This window comes from Nipponia nippon, unplaced genomic scaffold (assembly GCF_047370975.1).
Source record: "Nipponia nippon isolate SJK-2023a ecotype South Korea unplaced genomic scaffold, ASM4737097v1 scaffold_5, whole genome shotgun sequence".
Lineage (NCBI taxonomy): Eukaryota > Metazoa > Chordata > Aves > Pelecaniformes > Threskiornithidae > Nipponia > Nipponia nippon.
The window spans coordinates 71,054,618-71,073,799 of NW_028262369.1; the positions used below are offsets into that span (position 1 = coordinate 71,054,618).

Below are 19,182 nucleotides of genomic sequence, written 5' to 3' on the forward strand. Positions count from 1 at the left end.
ACGAGGCCGGTGGGCTGGACAAATGCCCTTCCTTTGCAGTGACTTCCAAAACCTCTGAGCTGGAACCACAGAGAGGCTGCAGGGGCAGCAGGCAAGGTCCCACCGGGCGTTTTGCACCTCATGCCTTTTTTCGTGGCACGTAGGTCTGAAAATGCGAGAAGCCCCCGGGCCCCAGCCTCCTGCAGGAAGCAGCGCAGTGCCTTCCCCTGCCGCGACGCCCCGCGGACCTCGCAGGGATGGCCGCAGGCCCTTGCCCAGCCAGCGGCTGCCCGGTGCCATGTCCCACGCTGCCAAGCCCGCGATGGCCGGCAGCGGCCCTGGGCCGGCGGCACGGCCCTGCGGACAGCCGTGGCTTGCGTTCTGCCTTGCCCCCCGCCCCTTCCCGCTGCGGCTGAGGGGCAGGAGCGCTGCGGGGCCCTTCGGCCCCAGCCCCAGCCTCGTCCCTCTTTACCCGTGACCCGATCGCCCCCCCGGCTCGCCGGGGGAGGCCGCTGAGGGCCGCCGGCCGCGCCGCCGTTCCCCAGCCGGGCGGCGGCCCGGGGAGGCCGCACCCGCCCCAGGCTGCGGCGCTGGGGGCCGGGCCGGGCGCTCCGCGGCGACCCCGGGCCTGCGACGCGTGAGCAGCGGGCGGGCCGGGCGGCGAGGGGCCGAGCGCGGCCCAGGGGAGAGCCGGGCCCTTCCCCGCGGCGCCCGCGGGCCTTCCCCTGCGCTCGCCCCTCCGCCTCGGCCTCGGCCTCGGCCTCGGCCTCGGCGCGGGGCGGGGCGGAGCGGGCCCGGGCCCGGCGGCAGCCAGGGCGGGCCGAGGGGGAGCGCGGCGCTCGGGGAGGGCCCTGCCGCCGGCGCTGGCTTGTGCCCGCCAGGCGCGGAGGCCGCGGGAGCGGTGAGGCCGGGGCCGGGGCTGCGCCCGCCGGGCCCCGCCGCGCCGCAGGAGGCGATCGGCCGGCGGCGGGATGGCCCTGGTCCCCTACGAGGAGGGAGGCGGCTGGGGAGCGCGGCAGCTGCACAGCCCCGCCGTCACCTACCGCTTCGCCAGCCGCACCATCCGCCTCAAGCAGGACTGGCGGCGGCTGGGGGTGGCGGCCGTGGTCTGGGACGCGGTAGGTGTTCACACCAGATGCAATATTGCTGTACGCGTAGCGCTTGCTTTCAGAATCACCTCAGAAAAATATTTAACATTGAATTAAGCGAAGGCTGCTTTTCTGTAAGGTTTTTTTTTTACAAAAAGAAAACATTAAACTCTGCTTTCCTTTCATTTTTTTTTTTTTTCCTTCCTCATAAGAGATCGTGAAAGACTCCAGGGCAAACGTGCCACCTTAAGCCCTGCACGGCCAGTGCCTCCGGAGAGCTCACAGAACTCCCACCCGTTTCTTAACAGCGGCCCGGGATGTTTGCTTAAGGCTCTCCAGAGCACAGCACGGACCTTGCTGCTTGTAGCGTCGAGGACTGCTGCTGATAGACTTTATCTTGGGGATAAGAACCATCCAAAACAGAGGGGTTCGTGGCGGGCCCAAGGCTGCAGGGCAGTCGGTCGCGGTACTGCTGGAGGAGTGCAAGGGCTTCCATCGGTCCGTCGGGTCTCTGCCCAGACACAAATTGCACTTTTACCTCTAGCTTTAAAGAACAACTGTAGCAATTTTAGCAAACTCCTCAGATAAATTGGTGCACAGGGCTGTTGGTCTTTCCCGACATCGGCTTTGACAGAACTTGCTATGGAGAGCACTCCTTGTCAAGATTTCTGTAAAATGCAACACACGTTAGATACAGATAGAAGTGTTAGTACTTTACTTTCCCTATGTCCTTCCTGACGGCATGCCAGTGTTGGGCAGAAACCTTTTGAAATACCACGCAAGATACTATGAAACCTTTTCCTGGACTTTTGCAATACTGTGTTCATTCACAGTGTTTGACACCCCCCAGCTTTTCCTTCCCAAATGCAACTCTTTCTGCCTCCTGTTATGTTTGGGGATTCATGAAGCAGTGTTGCCACATCTGAGTTGTAGCCTCTGTGGTTCTTTTTTCCTTTTGCCTGCAAGAGTCTTCCATAAAACTCATAAAAAGACCACACATGCCCACAGGAGGCAGAGAAGGGCTGAACAAAGTCTTGCTGCAGGCCTGAAGTGCCTGACCCTTCCCATAACCTTCTCTCTCCGTGTAAATCAGAAATCCAGTGTTCAGTATGGCTGAAATGAGCCCTGTGCTTAATTGCCCTTGTCTCTTGGTTTAGGCCGTTGTCTTGTGTGCTTATCTGGAGATGGGAAGCATTGATCTCAGGGATCGGTCTGTCGTTGAGCTGGGAGCTGGAACTGGATTGCTGGGAATAGTGGCCACCTTATTAGGTAAGGGCTGTTTGTTTGTTTGTTTAAAGCAATTTACAACTGCAATAAAACACACTTTTACATCTACCTGCCTAGTATAGAAGTTAACACCAAAGCTACATATGTGAACCGTGATGTTTCCTGTCTTGAGTCATCTTCCTTTCTCGTTAGACTTCAGAGCCTGCTGCGTTATTTATTGTAGCGATGGTGCCACTGGAGTTTACTTTATGGTGGGACCCTGTTAAGGCTGACGCCTGCTACTATGGTACTCAGCTCAGCAGCATTAAGTTCTGCAGCTATTCTCCCCCAAGGGAGCGAGCACCATGCTTGCGGTCTTCCACTTGTCCTCATATGCAGCACAGATAAATCTACAGACAGAAACCACTCTCTGAGCTTGCGTAAGCCTCGTTAGCCTGTCTTGCAGACAGGGACGTCTGGAGAAATGAAGTGATTTGCCTGTGATTTGTCTGTGGCTGAGGCAGGGACTGGGTACTATGTTAAATTTGCGCTAACTGTCCAAGGTTAACTTTGTAATTCAAAGCTCTAATGGCTGAGGAAGGTTCCTATTGAAATAATAAAACCAAAGCAGTCTGACAAAATACAATCATGCCATGCAAAATCACACGGGCATCACTTTTGTCTGACCTGTGAAAGAGCTCTTTAGCTGCCTCTCTCCTACTGAACAAATACAGAATTGGAGCAGGTTAATTGTAACAATCCCTGTAACTTATTCTGTTGTCACCTATGGAAAGGCAGAAAGTAACTTCTCTAGTTTCATGCACTAAGAAAAAGCTTCAGAAAACACTTTTTGTTCCCTACCCGACTTAATCTTCATGTGGAGTACACTTTATATTCTTCAGTGACTGATGAAGGGTAGGATGTATGTAGATAGTGGGCTTTTTGCTTGTTTTGTTCTTTTCTTTGTTTGTTTTTAATCAGGCAGCTCAGGGGAGTTGCTAATGTTTAATAGGAACTAAGGAGCTTGCTTGACTTAGAGTGTTGTGTTCCAAATGCTGTATTTATGGACATTGACTATATGTCTGAGACATATACTCCTGTACTGCTTAGGTGCTCGCGTTACCATCACAGACAGGGCGGCAGCACTGGAGTTCCTGGAGTCAAATGTACAGGCTAACTTACCTTCTGAACTACGTCCGAGAGCTGTGGTGAAGGAGCTGACTTGGGGAAAAGACCTGGGTAACTTCCCTCCAGGAGCATTTGACTTCATCCTGGGTGCAGACATCGTTTATCTGGAAGAAACTTTTGCAGAACTGCTTCAGACGCTGGAGCACCTGTGCTCAGAGCAAACTGTGATTCTTCTTTCCTGTCGTATCCGCTATGAACGGGATCACAAATTCTTAAAGATGCTGAGAGGCCGTTTCTCTGTATATGAGGTCCACTATGATTCCAGTAAGGATGTTCATATCTACAAAGCACAGAGGGGCAGTCACAAGGACGACCTTTGACTCCATGCTTTGTTAGTAAACCACTGATGCTGTTCAATCCTCCCCTCATTTCTACTCAATACACTTGTTCCTAAGCATATAATTGCAGCTGTGTTATTTCACTGGCTTCTTGTTCTGATGGTCTTGTCTGATCACTTTGTCTGATAACAGCAAGGACAGTACTTCTGTTCTGCATATTGAACCTCTGCTTCATTTCTCAGTAGAGTTGTATAGGGTCTTCCACTGACGTTTTATCAAATGTAATTTTTGAAACTGATTTAGGTTGCAGAAATCTCCAGGCATCAAAAATGTCATCAAAAGATCTGTTGTTTAAAATCAGACCACACTTAATTTCTGTGGGAAACTTAGAAATACAGTGGGTTTTTTTTCCCCCTTATCACTTCCTTAACTCTAGAAAAGTAAAAGTGGATGAAATACAAGCTAAGACTCAAGCTCTAAATGCTTTAACTCTTCAGGCCTTCTGCATCTTAAAAGTTGTGGTAAAAGAAGGCACTTAAAGGGCAAAACCAACAAAGGCAGCTGCTATAAAGTTGTATTGCTGTCTGCTGCATTGAAGAGGCGTAGGGAAACAAAGAACAAGATCTCTGTAGGGGGGTAGGTTGGAAATGAATATTGCAGAGTAAGCCAGCTTTGAAATTAGTGGTGTTTTTACCCAACTTGCAAGTATGGAGGCTATGCCTGCAGTACTGAAGTCGTGGTTCTTGGGTTGTCCCTAGCAAGATAACTTTCCCTCGCACAGACCAAGGCTCCTTGGAGCAGATACACATGCACATGTGCCAGCAGGGAAAGTGAAACAAGGAGACTCAAACCATTCTTTAAATATCAAATTGGTTCTTGACTCTCAAAGTACCGCTAAATAATGTTCTACTTTCTGCCTTTGTTTGTGGCTCACTGTCTCTGTGAGTTGTTATTTAGGAGAGGAGGGTGCTGCTGTAAAATCTTTGTAGCTGGGGGGGTACTTATTCTTGTATTACTTGGGACTTGGGGCAGTGTCTAGATTTTGGCGTGCTTTCTGTGCACAGTGGTAGTTAGACTCTGTTCTAAGTAGCTGATTTCATACCTTGAGCTTGTAAAAACACCTATGCGTGTTTATCCCACAAGATCCTGTGTGAAAAATGCTGCAGCCTGAAGTCTGGCTCGCACCAGCAGCGGACTTCCTTCTCTTTCTAGTGGTGGAAAAATGAAACTGGTGAAAACAATGGCTGAACAGAAAACAGCTACACTTCTAAATGCAGGAATTCCTATAGTACTTTTTTTTTGGTAGATGTGGAACTTTTTTTTCCTTTAAACTTAACTTACAAAGCCCCAGGTCAGGTCCAGGCTTTAAGCACGTGCATGCCTTTGGCACTAGCAACAGCAAACACCAGCAGCTGCCTCGGGCTATGGACCTTAGGAGCTCTTTATCACTTCTGCTTCCATCAAACTTCCTAACTGGAAAAGATGCAGAGGGTCTGTGGTCCACAAGTGACGTGCAGACTGTAACCTGGAAGTGACACATTTATCACTACAGCTCCCATGAATGAGGCCCAAAGGTCTTGTGCTTCATCCCTGACGTGTCTCTCACGTGTTTTCAGCTAAGTTCCGTGCTTGGCTCTGGACTTGGCCTGAGAGTTGCTGCTCTAAAACGCTTGCTTACAACAGTATCCTCAGAAGCCACATGGTGTCACTAAAACAGTACTTATGCAGCTGGCTGGGAATCTGCAGCCTGAAACTAGAGTTGAAATTCCTTTGGGGGAAGGAAGAGAGCACCTTTTATTAAAAACAGAACATGATATGAGCTTTAATGTGCCAGACATGGCTTTTTCTGTCCTGTCAACTGGGTGAGCAATGGTTGAAAAAAATGACGAGCTCTCCCCACTCCCTCTCTGGCTCTAGTTTTCAGAGTGTGGCTGTAAGTTCTTACCACTCCTCTTCCTTTTCCTCCTTCCTGGTGTTTCCTTGTCTCCGAGCTCATCTGTGGTCACCGTACGTTAGGCTCCCCCTGGGCTGGAGCTGGCAGAAAGCAGCGTGCTGGTGCTTGGGCTTATGAGTGCGTGTGACTTGGTGCGTGGGGAAAGCCTGCTACCTGTCTGTGCTTGGCCCTCGCAAGAGGCCGCAGCTTGCAACACTGAGAGCCTTAGCAGCTTGCGTTGTTGCCATAGTAGGAACATGCTTTAAAAGCCCGCTTAAATAGCACAGAATAAAGCCCAGTGTAGTACAGAATAAAGCCTAGTGCAACAACCTACACGATTTTAAGAAGGGGGCTTTGCTCCAGGCCTTGCTTTGAAGATAGGAAGTTTTGTACTTTTAAACCAAATCAGTTTAATTGCATCTCTGTCTAATTGTTTAGCAGCTTTCAGTGTCTGTTTTCCCATTGCTGCTGTTACACTCCGTAGCCTTCCTGCGAGAGCAGGCGTGTGCCGGAAGAGACCAGGCTTGGCTTCTTTTGCTGTGTTGCTGTTGCATAGAAGCTGTATGCAAACCCGAGGGAGGATGTTTGAAGGCTGAAGCAATGCTACTGCCCGTAAGTAAATAGTTGTGGAGAAAAGCGTGAGATGACACTGGCAGCTCAGGTGAGTGCCTTGCCCCTGACCTGCAGAGCTGTGCTCTTGGTGGCCCCTCCCCAGCTCAGCAAGTGGAACCCCCTCAAGGGGACACCTTCTCCTCTGACTGCTACAGGGGTGCGGGCACTCCATTAGATTCAGGAGACCGGACCCAGGAATGCTGCAGTTAGGCCACCACCACAAGCACGTTAGTTCTGGTTGCTTTTTAAGCTAGAGTGTTTAGGGGCAGGCACCAACCATGAAACAGTAACTCAGCTGAAACCTACAGCCCATTCCCACTGGGCAGTCCTAACACCCACCTGCAGCAGGCAGTGAGCAGTGCCTTCTGTTGTCCCAGGTTGGGCTTTGCAGCTTTTTTACATTCCCCTCACATTTCGCTTCAGGGAGATGTCGGGAGTGAACCACGCCAGACGTGCAGGACAGAAGTAGCAGAGGCGTAATTGCCCGGTGAGCGAGCACACAGAGAGCAGCCCTCCGCAACGACACCTGCAAACTCTGGTGACCCGACCAATTGGTCCAGGTGAGCTTCTCCTCTCGTATGAGATGATGCATGGTAGTGCTTTGGTGGCTGTTTGACAATTACACTAACGCCCTGCCCCAGCACTTTCTGTCACCCTGTTCACCCCAGCATCAGAGATGTCAGTGTGATTCTCCTTTGGGTGGTTCCATTGCACCGGTCCTGTTTTGCAACAGATGTGAAGTCATCTGTAGGGAGGGTGTGTTTGGGCACGGGTCCCTGAGTGGTGGGGCAATGCATAGTCTCTTGAGAAATAAAATACTCACCCTAGAGAGAGGATCCAAGTCACAGGGAAGTGACCAGATTAAGACGTGAATATGCTGTGAGATTGTGAAACTATCCCTGAAACATGCCATTCTGCAAGGGAACAAACTTTTCTAAAATGGCATTGCAACTAACGTCATGTTTAATATTAAGAAACAGAGTATAAAAGTCAGCTCTGTATCTTATGGACGAAGAGCTTCAAGGTGCAGCAGTGTCAGAAAAATCAGGTTACCAGCTGACCTACTGACTACACAGGGATCTGTGTTACCTGATTCTTGTCGGTGCGAAATTCAAGCCAAACTGCATTTTTATCTCGTGGACTAACCCCCGTTTGGGATTCTCCCTCATTACTGAGATGCAGGTTTTTCTGAGCAAGCACGTGAATGGCATTATGAAAACGCTCAGTTGTGAAAACCACAAAATCCCAGCCATAATGAGCTGACCTTACTGCTTCCCCTTGATTTCACTGGAGGTGTGTTTACCTCAGTGCTGAATTTGTTCTCCTGGCTTTCATCCCGGTGTTTGGATCCAGCCTTGCAGATTACATAACTGGGTTGCGATCCTTGCCGTGTTTGCTGCCTTCTGTTCTGCTCTGTTATTAACATCAGTAGTGCATGGTTTACAGGAATGCTTAAAAGTGGGAAAGACAGCATATTTAAACTGTGAAAGGGAAAAGTCTTTCACACATGATTAAACAACAGAACTAATTGCCACCAGAAAGGATACTGGAAAGCAGGTTTAAAAGTATCAGAAGTGGAAGAGAAACTTTGTTTTTCAGGACTTAACCTCTCACTAATCTAATTCATTTTAATTAAGATTAAAAAAGCCTTCCCTTTGGGGAAAATATCTCATGAATACTTACAGCAGGCCACAGATCATGAGAGGACACTTAGTCTGCTTAAAATATGCCTTCTCCCATATTCCTATCTAGCTACCATTTGCCACTAAATTAGTGTAAATGGAACATCCTGCTCAAAAAAGAGACTTTGTAGAGTTTTTTAAAGCATGTTTATGTGACTGCACATAAATGTTTGTGTAAAAAGGGAGTTATGACAGTTTATACCACAAAGGTTACAGTAAGAAAAAGCACTTCTTTATGACAATAATTCACAAATTCACAAGAATCACTTTAATATACAAAGCAATTACTACCATTCTGAAACACAAAGCAGCTAATATGTACATAGTGTTAATAAAATGCATTATAACCCAGTACAATTTTTTTTTTTAAACACAGATAAAGCACAAAAAATTAAGTAAAAAAAAAAAACACAACAGGGATGTTTCTAGATTTTTGGGGAAATGTAAATAAGAATTTATTTTCCCCCAATAATGGATTTTCATTTAGTCTTTTAACTTCCACAAGTATGTGGGAGTCGAGCTCAAATACCCTGTTCTGTGCTGACATGGTTTGGGTAAAGAATCAGAAATGCAGATGAGGTGAACTTGCTCTTTCCAGCTTACATTACAAAGGGAGAATAATAACCCTCGCTCTGGAAGCTTCCCTGAAAAACGTTGTTCCAAAACAATTTCAAATTATAAATCCAGAGTAGAAACAACTCATTTTTTAAGTGAACAACCAATCTGTGGACAAGTCTGTGGAGGGGCTGGCTGCCAACTAGCACCTCTTGCCCTGTTCCCCATCCCATCCCTAGAAGTCCATATAAGCAGCACAGTTTCAAATCTCATACAAACTCGAAGTTCTAGAACTTTTTAAAATTAATGTTTTAATATAAATAAATGTCATTATACACAAAAAAAAAATGGAGTGGCACCTGGATGAAACACAACTTGTGGAGAGCATCCGAACATCCTTAGTTCTTAAGAGTGGCCATTTCCAGGTAACTAACTGGCTCAAGGCCTTCCTTCCCCGTGCTCTCACTCAGCTACCCCCTAATTTAGAGAAATACATAGCTGAGGCTGAGACCAAGTGAACTGACTGCTCCCAAGTTGTGAGTACAGTAAGTGGTCAGCTTATGAAGTGAGCCAACCGTGGATCATTACAGCCTGTCCCCGTCCCCTTCCCTGCCAGCACACAGCTCCTTAGGACAGCTGACTTCTCCTGCCTCTCGCTGGTGAAAGCGAGACCTGAACTCACCAGTCATACAGCAAGTCACAAACTGCGCTTGCAGTACCAGAGTGCAGACAGGTCACCGTCTTCAATTTGTGCTACGCAAACTAGCCCAAGCAAGTCTCTTTGTGGGCCAGAGCTTAAATACATTTAAAATACACATTCCAAGGCAAAACACCTGAAATGCAAACCCTCTTTACCAACTGGATCTGGTCCCTTTTCCCCAAAGATGTACAGATTTAAGCCATATCCATCCACAGACCTGAACCTGTCACAAGCACACAGCAGATATAGGATTTCAGCACCCTGTTTCTCTTCATCAGTCTGGCTCCTCCCAGACCAACTGAGCTTCATGATACATTCAGGCTTCTGCAAAATCAGTGTCTTTTACAGCTAGCAAATTCAAAAGCTCAGGGAAATGAGTTCCCAGGCACAGTACAGAGAACCATCAATGTACTGTATGCTTTTAAAATCTGCTCACAGTGACAGATTTCAGGGTTATAGCTAAATTGTCATTGTTCCTGCAAAAGAAAGGTGGTTGTGCTTTTTTTTTTATCTTTTAAAGCAGGGTGACACATTGTCAATGTACCTTTACTTCCTGGATTCAAAGAATTGGAAAGTCTTTCGATTTATTTTCTTGGAATGCAGCCTGTAAAATTTGCAGCCAAATCTCAAATTAAGTAAAGGGGAATAAAGTGGCTGAAAAATAGTTTAGCTTTCCTTCCAAATTCACCTCCCTTTCCCACTTGGGATCACTGAACTAGTTCTATTCTAAAAATAATTTCACATCCATCCTGTACATACTGCTCTGAGACACCACACACTTAATTCTTTCCAGTACTGCCAGTTCAGATCTCCTGCCATTTTGAAGTAATGCCTGCTGGACGCCAGGTGCTAATCAGCAAGTTAAATTTGCGGGGGAGTCAACTGCTGTGGGGAGAGGAGTGAATTGTCTGCAGGCAGCAGGATTACAACAATTGTGCCAGGGAGCTTCTCAAGCAAACCCAATTGCTCTTTTTTTTTTTTTTTTGTTCTGTGTTTTTTTTTTTTTTAAAAGTGCACATTTTAATTAAACATTTACAAAGAATATACTGTAGCAAAAATAAATACATGACCTTTTGGTTAGATCATTGGCAAATGTTACATCACTAACCAGCTTCAGAGTGAAAAAATGACAATAAAAACAGGGTCTTAGAAAAGCAATGAAATCCTCTATGAATTGTCATAGATTTGCAACCACTGATAATGAACTTGCTTTGATGGGGAGACTTGCCTCTACTTTAACCCACAAAAAGCACTGTCTGTCATAAATTAAAAAAAATATAAAATAAAAAAGCAGAGGCCAGTTTTTGCTAACAGATGACTACTTGCAGTTGCAGTTTACTGGAAGCCCAGATTTAAAAAAACCTGTAGTACAAATTTAGATCAGAAACTATCAGGGCTGTTTTTCCTTATTAAATCTAACTTTTTTTTTTCCTGAGCCTCTTAATGATTCCAAACACCCCACCAATTTTCTGATCAACCTACAAGTACCAGAGAAGACAGTGGTCTGCAACGCAAACGCCAACTACAGAAGAGCCAGAACCTGCAGGTGTCTGTACAGTCCTGATGAGCATCACAGGCGAAAATTGTGCTTTCAAATACAAGCAATGGTGCTGGCAACTACCTGATTCTGGTGAAATCGCTGCTTAAATAAAAATGCATCACCACTACCCCAGGAGGAAAACAGAAGTCTTACCAGTGGTTCCTGCAGAAAATAACACCTTAACAACCTTTCCAATTGTTTTGCCTTTGATATATAGCTGCCAAAGAGAAAAAGCACAAAAGTGAATTATTCTGGGGGGTGGTGGTTGTTGTAAAACAACTGTTTACGTAGTTTCAAAAATCTTCATCAATAAAAAACAAAAACAAACCTCACAAAAGCCATGAAAGATGAAATAAAATTCTTGAAAATGGATAACTGAGAAACAGCACAAAACAAATCAGTAATAAGCGCTAGAATAATGCAGCCCAGAACTACTGGGGCAGGGGGAAGCTTTCACACACGCGCACACATCCACACACACCCAGACACACACAGAAAAGTAAAAATTTTTTCTGACCTCCATATACTATAATACTCAGCATTCCTGACTTAAAAGCTCTCAGAGCTGTAGATTATATACTGTGTGTATATATATATATACATATATTATACATATGTATTTTCCAAGAATATCTAAATTAAAAGAGCACCTCTGACAATATCTTAACTGCCTGATCGGTGCTGTTGTTTTGCAAAATAATGACATTACAAAAATTATATTTCAAATCAATTCTTGTTTATTATGAACATAATGGATCTAGCCCTTTCTAACCCTCTCTTCAGGTAAAACAGGCTATCAGTTCTTGAAAACTCACAACCGTGAGATATAAAACTAACCCTCCCTCCCCCTTGCCAGCATAATTTCCATCCTATTTCCAAATGGCCTTAGTTTATAGAAGCTGATTACCCCAACCTCACTACTTGGTAAATAACATATGAATGGATTCCTGCGTCATATTCTTTCCCTTTCTGGGTCAATATGAATAGTAAAGAATGTATGGGTAACTCTAGCCAGCCCTGTACTTGGTCTAATACATTTTTTATTATTGTCATTTAAAACGTCCATTAAAGAAATTCAAGTCCCTAAATCCTCAGTGCAGCATAAATAAAAATAAAGATTCTTGCAGATCCCTATGTACTTTAAAATAACGTTCTTTTTCTTAGTGAAACGTTAGTTGCTAATGAGGTCCAGACTAGTAACACTACAGACTACTCACAGACCACGCACAGACAAACCAGTAACATAGTTCTCTCACTGCCGCACAGATTGGCACCAAACCTGTACTAGAAGAACCCTGTCTTGGTACCCGTTTAGGCTCCCCGGTCCATTCAGCTCCCAGGTTTTGTGCCGAGTGACTCTCAGCAAGTGCTAGACAGTGCTTGTTACCCACTAGGAACAGCTCTCAGATCACGGCTAGCCTCATTCAGGTTCACTGCAAAAACTCAAGTTTTTGCAAACAGATTGTTCTACAAAAGAAACAGCCTTAATGTAGCCATGTACAGCTTTTTCTGTGTTTCTCGCAATTGGAGGAACCATTCCATGTAACTGTGTGAGTTAGCCCATCGTCAGCTTCATGTTTTACAAGAATGACTCCTGCGTTATCAACATTTCTGCTTTAGCACTAGTTCTGAAAAACGGGTAACCGTTGTATGTATTCGTGTTATCTGACTTTAATAATCAGACAATTTTTATAAAAGCATTGCTGAGAATTTAGGGTCTTCTTTAAATTTGCATTGCTAAACTAATAGATTCATCTTCCATTAAATAAAAACATGAAAATCAATTCTCTATGGCAGATAAAAATAGACCATTTATAAACCCCCTCAAAACTTGTGAAAATGAATTCTTTCATAATTCTGATACTTATGTTCTCTTCTTGAAATACGAACATAATTTGAAATCATTGATAACTCTAGATTTAACAATAACACTACAAGTTTAACCCTGCTCCTTTTAAAGTCTCTTGGAAACTGAATGCCCTCTCAAATGAGAAAACTAGAACTTTTAATACTGCTTAGCTGTTTGAGGCTCAACTGCCCAGAGTCTTCCAGATGTTCTTCTTATAACGTCACATTGATTGTGTACAACCTTTTAGAAGCTCGTGTTTGAAATTTATCTTAAAAACAGATAGAGTGAATGGGAAAAAATATTAGCTAATACTTCACTAGGCAAGGCATTAGTACAGACCAGAGTCTTATTCATATGTCTCTATACATGAAAGTTTGACCATAAGCCCAAAGTAAACTTACTCCATCAAATGACCCAAGTTAATGTATCAAGAGACTGGCTTCAGAGGGCCAGTAAACAAACTGCACATGATTCTTTTTGACACATTCTTTTTGATGACTTCTTGACATTCCTTTTTGGTTCTTTTTGAGCATGATTCTTTTGAAGTCCTAATGAGTAGTACAGAGTTGTTTTTAAACATGAACTACCTTTTTAACAATGTAAATCTGGGAAAGATCACATTTCCTCAGTGCACACAAAAAAATTGATCTTGCAAACGTCTGAGGCATATGAGTAATTTCACTTACAGAAATAAATTACTCGGTAAATCTGACCCTTTACATGAAAAAATCCTCTGAATAAATTAAGAATTTAGCTAGCCTGGCCAGGTTCAAATAATTAATATTGTCCCTTGCGAAGCAGAAGTTGGAATATTTGTGTTTGAAGTCCTCTTCAATATTTGAGGTTGTCCTAGTAGTTGTCATACTGCAATTTAATTTATGCATGGAAGGCATCCTCAAAGTTTGAAGAAGAATCTAGCAAGCCAGGCTGATGTTTCCACTTCGTACAATAATTGCCATTACATAAGATAGTGGTAGGGAAATAGAAATAACCTCATTGCTTGAGAGGACTTGGGACACAGACTATACTGTCATCAGCAAGTATGTATGTGGAATTGGCCATGCTTTAACTGCTTAGTTGTTCTGCATACAAATAGGTAGTGCTTTCATGTGTTACCCTTGCTTACTACGTGACTGTTTTCTAAACGTCACTATTGTACTTTTTTTGTTCTGAATTCCTCTCCCATCCCAATATCATTTCCCAACCAATATCCTATGAGGTTGGTGTTTGCTTTTTGTGCATTCAGAATGCTGAACACACTTGCACACATAAGCTTTAAGAAGCAACAACTGACCAGTGAAGCTCATTTCAATGCATTTGTTTCTGGAGTATGGAGAAGTTTTTACTAGTCCAGGAGGGCTTAACACAGATTACAAATCAAAACCCCTCCTGGGCTAGTTTGAAAAAGGTATGTTATCTCCACACCAAGAACGTGACTGTGAAGCGCCTTTCGTTTGGCATGCTGCTTAGCTGTGTATTTTTATAGTTCATAATGAATATGTGAAACCAATTTGGCAACCATTGCTTCTTCATTGCACCATGGATGCTCCACGTATGTGGCCCGCAGTTCTCCGGACCAAGAGGCTGGGGTGGTTCTGTCTCTAAGGCAATGGAAAGAGCTCAGCACGAATTCTTGAAATCATTACAAAAGGACCCTCCCCGCAGTAACTTCCCAAGTGACCACTGTTACTCCTTGAAGAGGATGGGGAGACGAGAAAGAAGCCTGTTCTTCTTCTTCACGCTGAGACTGATGATGAAAATAATCTTGTAGGGGGAGAAGAGGAGGCAAGTACTTGAACATTCACAGTTTGATGCAAAGCACAGATGAAGTATATCCTGTAGTTGCTTCAGGCAGTTTTGCGCATAGAAAAAAAGAAATGTTTAGAAAATAAAAAGTTTACTTTGTCTTTCTGGGTATACCCAGAACCAGTCTCTATCCCACCTGGACAAATGAAAACGGGAATCCAAAATTAATCTGATTTGTGGCAGTAAAGGTCCTTAAGTGCTTTCAACTCCTCAATCAGTGTCTTGTTTTGGTTTTCAAGCACAGCCACTCTATTTTCTAGACATTTCACATACTCCTTTTTCTTCCTGCGACATTCACGTGCTGCCTCTCTGCAAAGCAAAAAAGGCCATTCAAATCCAGAACTATTACTTGCAGACACGGGCTACTTAACTGTTCAGGTCAAACCTTTACTTAGTACTACCATTTTTAGAATATGGAGGTATTATTAAGAAATGCAAGTTAGGAAAAAAAGCTGAGTTCATAACAATTGCTTCTCACAAATCATACACACTCAAGATTCACAGATCATTTCAACACGCAGATCCCAGTAAGTCAGCACCAATAAAATTCTGCTTCTGTGAGAAAAGGATCCTATTCAATGACAAAATTCTGCTTGCAGGATTTACATTAGAGCCTTTATGCTGAGTTGAATGCTGCTGCAATAATTTCATAGATTTTAGTATAATAAATAGATGAATAATAAAAACATGGATAAGACCAATGTTCACCTATTAATCTCTTTATAGTCTTAACTTTTCTCTTTGCCGCAGTCCAACCAAATACTATTGGTCAGGATGTTCAACCAGTGCAAAAAAAGTTATATTTAGAGCATTCAAGTATTTGCTCTCGAGCAATACTTTCATTTTATTAATAATGTCTGCATCACTGCAATGAATTACTCAAATAAAAAACCCACAAAATAAACAGTCACTAGCAACCGTATCATCCTTTAGTCCCTGTCTGCTGTGCCAAGAACATGGCAGTGTTAATGTGCTAAGGCAGATCTCGACAGTCAAACTTTTAAGGCTTGCTTGTAAAGACTGAGATGCCTGTAGGTAACTTGGTAAAATACTAAGAACACTAATGAAAAAATATCTGAAAGGTGTTACTGTGCTGCTGAGCATCCTGAAGGCAGTAGCACCAAGGCAGAAGCTATCCTGCATAGCAGCAATAATGGCACCGATATGCAAAGTAAGCACAAGGCTAAATGCTGCAGGTGGATGGGAGTCCAGGCAGAGGGCTTTCCTCCTGCAATGCATCTTGTCAGAGCAGCACACTGCACATGTATGGAAACGTACATGCTTGTTTGCCCTGAACCTTTAGGTGCAAAGCAGAGCAGCTTCAAAAGGAGAGTGTCCCTTCATTGCAAATACTGCATAGATTGGTGACAGGGTCAATGTTCTGAGAAATGAGGACAAAATTGAACCTAGTTCTTCTACTTATTAGATAAATAGTCGTTGTAGTACTAGGTAAAAAAAAGAATGTCTGTTCCAGGACCTACCTGGTAAGAAGACTTTAAAAGTAATTTTTGAAATTCAGATCCACAGATGAGACAGGATGAAGAAAACCTAGTTTGTAAGCCCTGAAAGGACTCAGGTATCCATTTGTCACTCCTACAATTTCACATGGCTTGCAGAACTTTAGTGGGCCATGTGCAACATTTAGGATTTAAATAATTTTGGGCTGTTACTTGTGTCACCAAAAGATTAAGTACTACTGGATCAGGAAGTGCCTCTCAGTGCAAACTACTAACCTGTCTTCTTGGGTGACAACTTTTTCTTTCTTTTTGTGATTTTTGTGCCAGCTTGGGCTGCATATTAAGCCACCTCAAGTCTGTGTGCATTAGTTATTCATTATGAACAGCTAGAGTTATACTGAATTACAAGAGAGCTTTTAAAATGTAAAATTTACACAGAAAATTTGCACAATAATATCTATGAATATTTACGCTATAATCCTCCAATAAGTACCACCTCACCATCTGCCTCTCTATATCCCTTTCTCCTGCTTTGCTATGGAGCCCAGATTTGCAAATACCTATTAAGCAGGCAGGCTAAAAGCACCACATGCAACATGATACTGTTGCAAAAGCTGTCAATTTAACTCAAGTGGGGGTAATTCCCCATTTTTTTTCTTGGCTTTCCCAAACACAAAAGCTTTCTTTTACTGGACTAAGACTGCTGACTAAATGAGGGGATTCAGAATGCTAATTAATTTTTTCTCAAATGCAGAGCCTGAAAGGGTGACATCTACTATTCACTGATATCAGAAAAATATATAAAAAGGGGAGATGGGTGAGATTCTGTACAAAAACCTTTTAAAAAAGTGAACTCTACTGTTCAGCATTATTTACTTCATTAAAGCTCCTCAGACAAGCATTGGGTCTGCTCCTGTAACTTTCTATTTTGTTCACAGCTTAGCAATCTACAGAAGATAAATGCACCTGTACAACATAACTGTTTTTTCAGACTGACAGATGAAGTAAACAGTGCTTTCATAGGGCTTCCCCTCCTCAGAGGGCAGGGAAGCACTGCTATTTTCCCAGTGTCAGTGTAACATAGAAGCTCAAACCTGTGGATGGAGTTCAAGCTCGGTGTGATGGGTCAGCTCAGGCCCACGCCTTCCCTCTCCCACAGCAGTAGGCTGAAGGAGCACCGTGCCCAACTTCTCTCTGCTGCTCCCTTCCTTCACTGCCTCCACCACACCCACCTCAGTAGGCTTGGCTGTTCCTCCTCACACACTAAATCCTACAGGGTCAAGTCTCCTCTCTCTCTCTTTCAGCCCCTCTGCTGCCACTACTGGCTCCACAGACATCAAAAGGAGTAGCTGCTCATTTAGCCTTTCCTTGAGTCTTTCTGCCTCCAGAGGATAAAACCCAAAAGGCAAGCAGCTAAAGAGAACAAGTGAGACAATCAAGAAAGCACTCGTGAAGAGTGTAGGTCGGCCAGAAGCAAGGAGAATGCATGTGGAAGGCTAAGGTTAAGAATCCAGGAAAGGAAACTACATGAATGTATTAACTCAAAAAAAATCAGCTCACCTCAGTGTTTGTAAGAACATATCTGCGGTCATACAAGTCTGTCACCAATGACTTTTCTCCTTACGGCAATAAACAAATGCACACACCTCACAGAATGAGTCTGACACCTTTACTTAAGGTTTCATAGTCACAATACATGGCATTAGCAGATGTGCTTCTTTGCTTTGCATCTTTAAATAGAGGCAAATTCTTCAGAAAGTATTTCAAAAAAATGACTAAGATAGATCAGGATTCTTAGTGCTTAACACTCTAGTTCTATGTAGAGCTGACTGGAAAAAAGGTGTTCTAAATGTACATGCCTGTTCTTCATTAGACGCACTTCTCTCTTCCGTGCAGCCTCTTCTGCTGGCTGGGTTGGAAGTGCTGGAGAAGATGCCATGACTACGCCTGGTGCAATGGTGCTGGTAGGGGCGGTGCGAATCTGGTAGGTCTGCACATCTCCTGAGGCAGCTGAAAGACACAAGGGAACATCATGTCGGTTTGGTGACAGTGCTGTTAAACGTAGTGCAAAAAGCACCAATGTCACCTAACCATGCACTCTGGGTTACAGTACAGGAGCGATGACCATCATCCGGGTCATCATTGCTATCTCAGTCTTAGTTTATTAACGTATGCAAGGTTTTGGGCATTGCTGCTGAAGAAGTCTCCACTTGTGCTTGACAACTTGATTTGTCTTGCTGTACTGCTGTGCTTCTTTCTCCCTTAGCACATTTCTTTTTATTTCTCTGTTTTTTGGGCAATTTTAGCAGTTTTAAGAAGATGAAGGATGGCAAACTATTTCTAGCTTTGCTCCAAATGTCTATCTGCAAAAGGAGAAACTGCATGTGTAAGTATTTGGCACAGAAAACTGTGTAGAAATGTAGCAATTACTCCAACAAGAGAGAGACAGTGCAAGCTAGGCACTCGACTTCACTACTTCTCTAGAATGAACCAGGTCTTGAGTTTCTTTTCTTTGTTTATTGTAATCTAGGAGTGTGCTATATTTGCCTGAGCTCGTAAAAAAAATGATACCACCTAAAGAAATCACTTGTCCTTAAGAACACAAAAACCAGAAGATCAATGCAACAATAGTATTTTTCTCAGCTATGTATTTTCACTGATGCCTGGAGACCTCTTCACTGGATAACTTTCAAATCACCTGCTTTACAATCATAAAAGCAGGGGTACATTTTTCTGTTATTTTTAATAAACAAAGTTTTAATACCCCCCAATTTTTAATAAAACAACACATATATTTTAATACAATAAAAACCCCCAACTTATTCTATGATTCTAAGACTCAGTGTTTAAGTACTTGGTGACTAGTTACAAAAGCCACAATAGGAAGAAATTATGACTTGTAATTGAAAAGAAGGAAAAATTACTAATAAATTGAAGTGTCCTTATAGAAAGAAAGTATCAAACAACCTTCTTTCCTAACTTTAATGCTTCACTTTGTATTTACTGTTGTTGCAGATGACTATCTGGGAGAACTCAGAACTCTGAAGTGGTATGAGTTTTTGGAGAACATATGAAAAAAACCCATGTGGACAAAATGCAGGAAACACAGCATGGAAAACCAAAACCAAATATGTTGTTTTAAGAAGTAAACCCAAAATATCCACAATTTTATCAATCTGAAGGGAAATGCTCCAAGAAAATATGACAAATAGCTTTGTCCAGAATTTCCTTTAATCATTTTGGAGATTTATCTGTGCCAAAGCTGTTAATTCTGTTTCCTGACACATATGAAGGAGTTAGGTTGGCACC

General features: G+C 43.4%; 2 protein-coding genes across 10 annotated transcripts in view; one reads left to right on the forward strand and one right to left on the reverse strand.

Moving 5' to 3' along the window:
- Positions 1-230: 230 nt before the first annotated feature.
- METTL21A (methyltransferase 21A, HSPA lysine) lies at positions 231-19,162 on the forward strand. Of its 5 annotated transcripts, XR_015699334.1 has the most exons (8): positions 231-1,097; positions 2,225-2,336; positions 3,384-3,792; positions 6,157-6,284; positions 6,708-6,844; positions 17,770-17,857; positions 18,180-18,259; positions 18,889-19,162. XR_015699334.1 is itself a non-coding variant. In XM_087734753.1 (4 exons), the coding sequence occupies exons 1-3, from the start codon at positions 951-953 to the stop codon at positions 3,779-3,781; spliced, it is 657 nt and encodes a 218-aa protein (XP_087590879.1). In that variant the 5' UTR covers positions 231-950; the 3' UTR covers positions 3,782-3,792; positions 6,157-6,687. The 5 variants fall into 5 exon arrangements, 2 of the variants coding, with proteins under 2 accessions (XP_087590879.1, XP_009460562.2); XR_015699337.1 differs by lacking the exon at positions 18,180-18,259 and having other exon boundaries at positions 18,889-19,160; XR_015699336.1 differs by lacking the exon at positions 6,157-6,284 and having other exon boundaries at positions 232-1,097; positions 18,889-19,159.
- Positions 8,212-19,182, reverse strand: part of CREB1 (cAMP responsive element binding protein 1) — a 44,705-nt gene continuing 33,734 nt past the window's right edge. For all 5 annotated transcript variants that reach the window (XM_087734750.1, XM_087734748.1, XM_087734749.1 and 2 more), the window contains 2 exons: positions 17,733-17,883; positions 8,212-14,725 (listed from right to left, as the gene is read on the reverse strand). In XM_087734750.1, coding sequence (XP_087590876.1) covers positions 14,581-14,725; positions 17,733-17,883 — 296 coding nt within the window. In that variant the 3' untranslated portion in view covers positions 8,212-14,580. The remainder of the gene's footprint in view (positions 14,726-17,732; positions 17,884-19,182) is intronic.

Coding starts and splice junctions, on each gene's coding strand:
- METTL21A (XM_087734753.1), top strand. CDS start 951: ATGGCCCTGGTCCCCTACGAGGAGGGAGGCGGCTGGGGAGCGCGGCAG. Junction 1,098..2,224: donor CGGCCGTGGTCTGGGACGCG/GTAGGTGTTCAC, acceptor CTCTTGGTTTAG/GCCGTTGTCTTGTGTGCTTA. Junction 2,337..3,383: donor AATAGTGGCCACCTTATTAG/GTAAGGGCTGTT, acceptor TGTACTGCTTAG/GTGCTCGCGTTACCATCACA.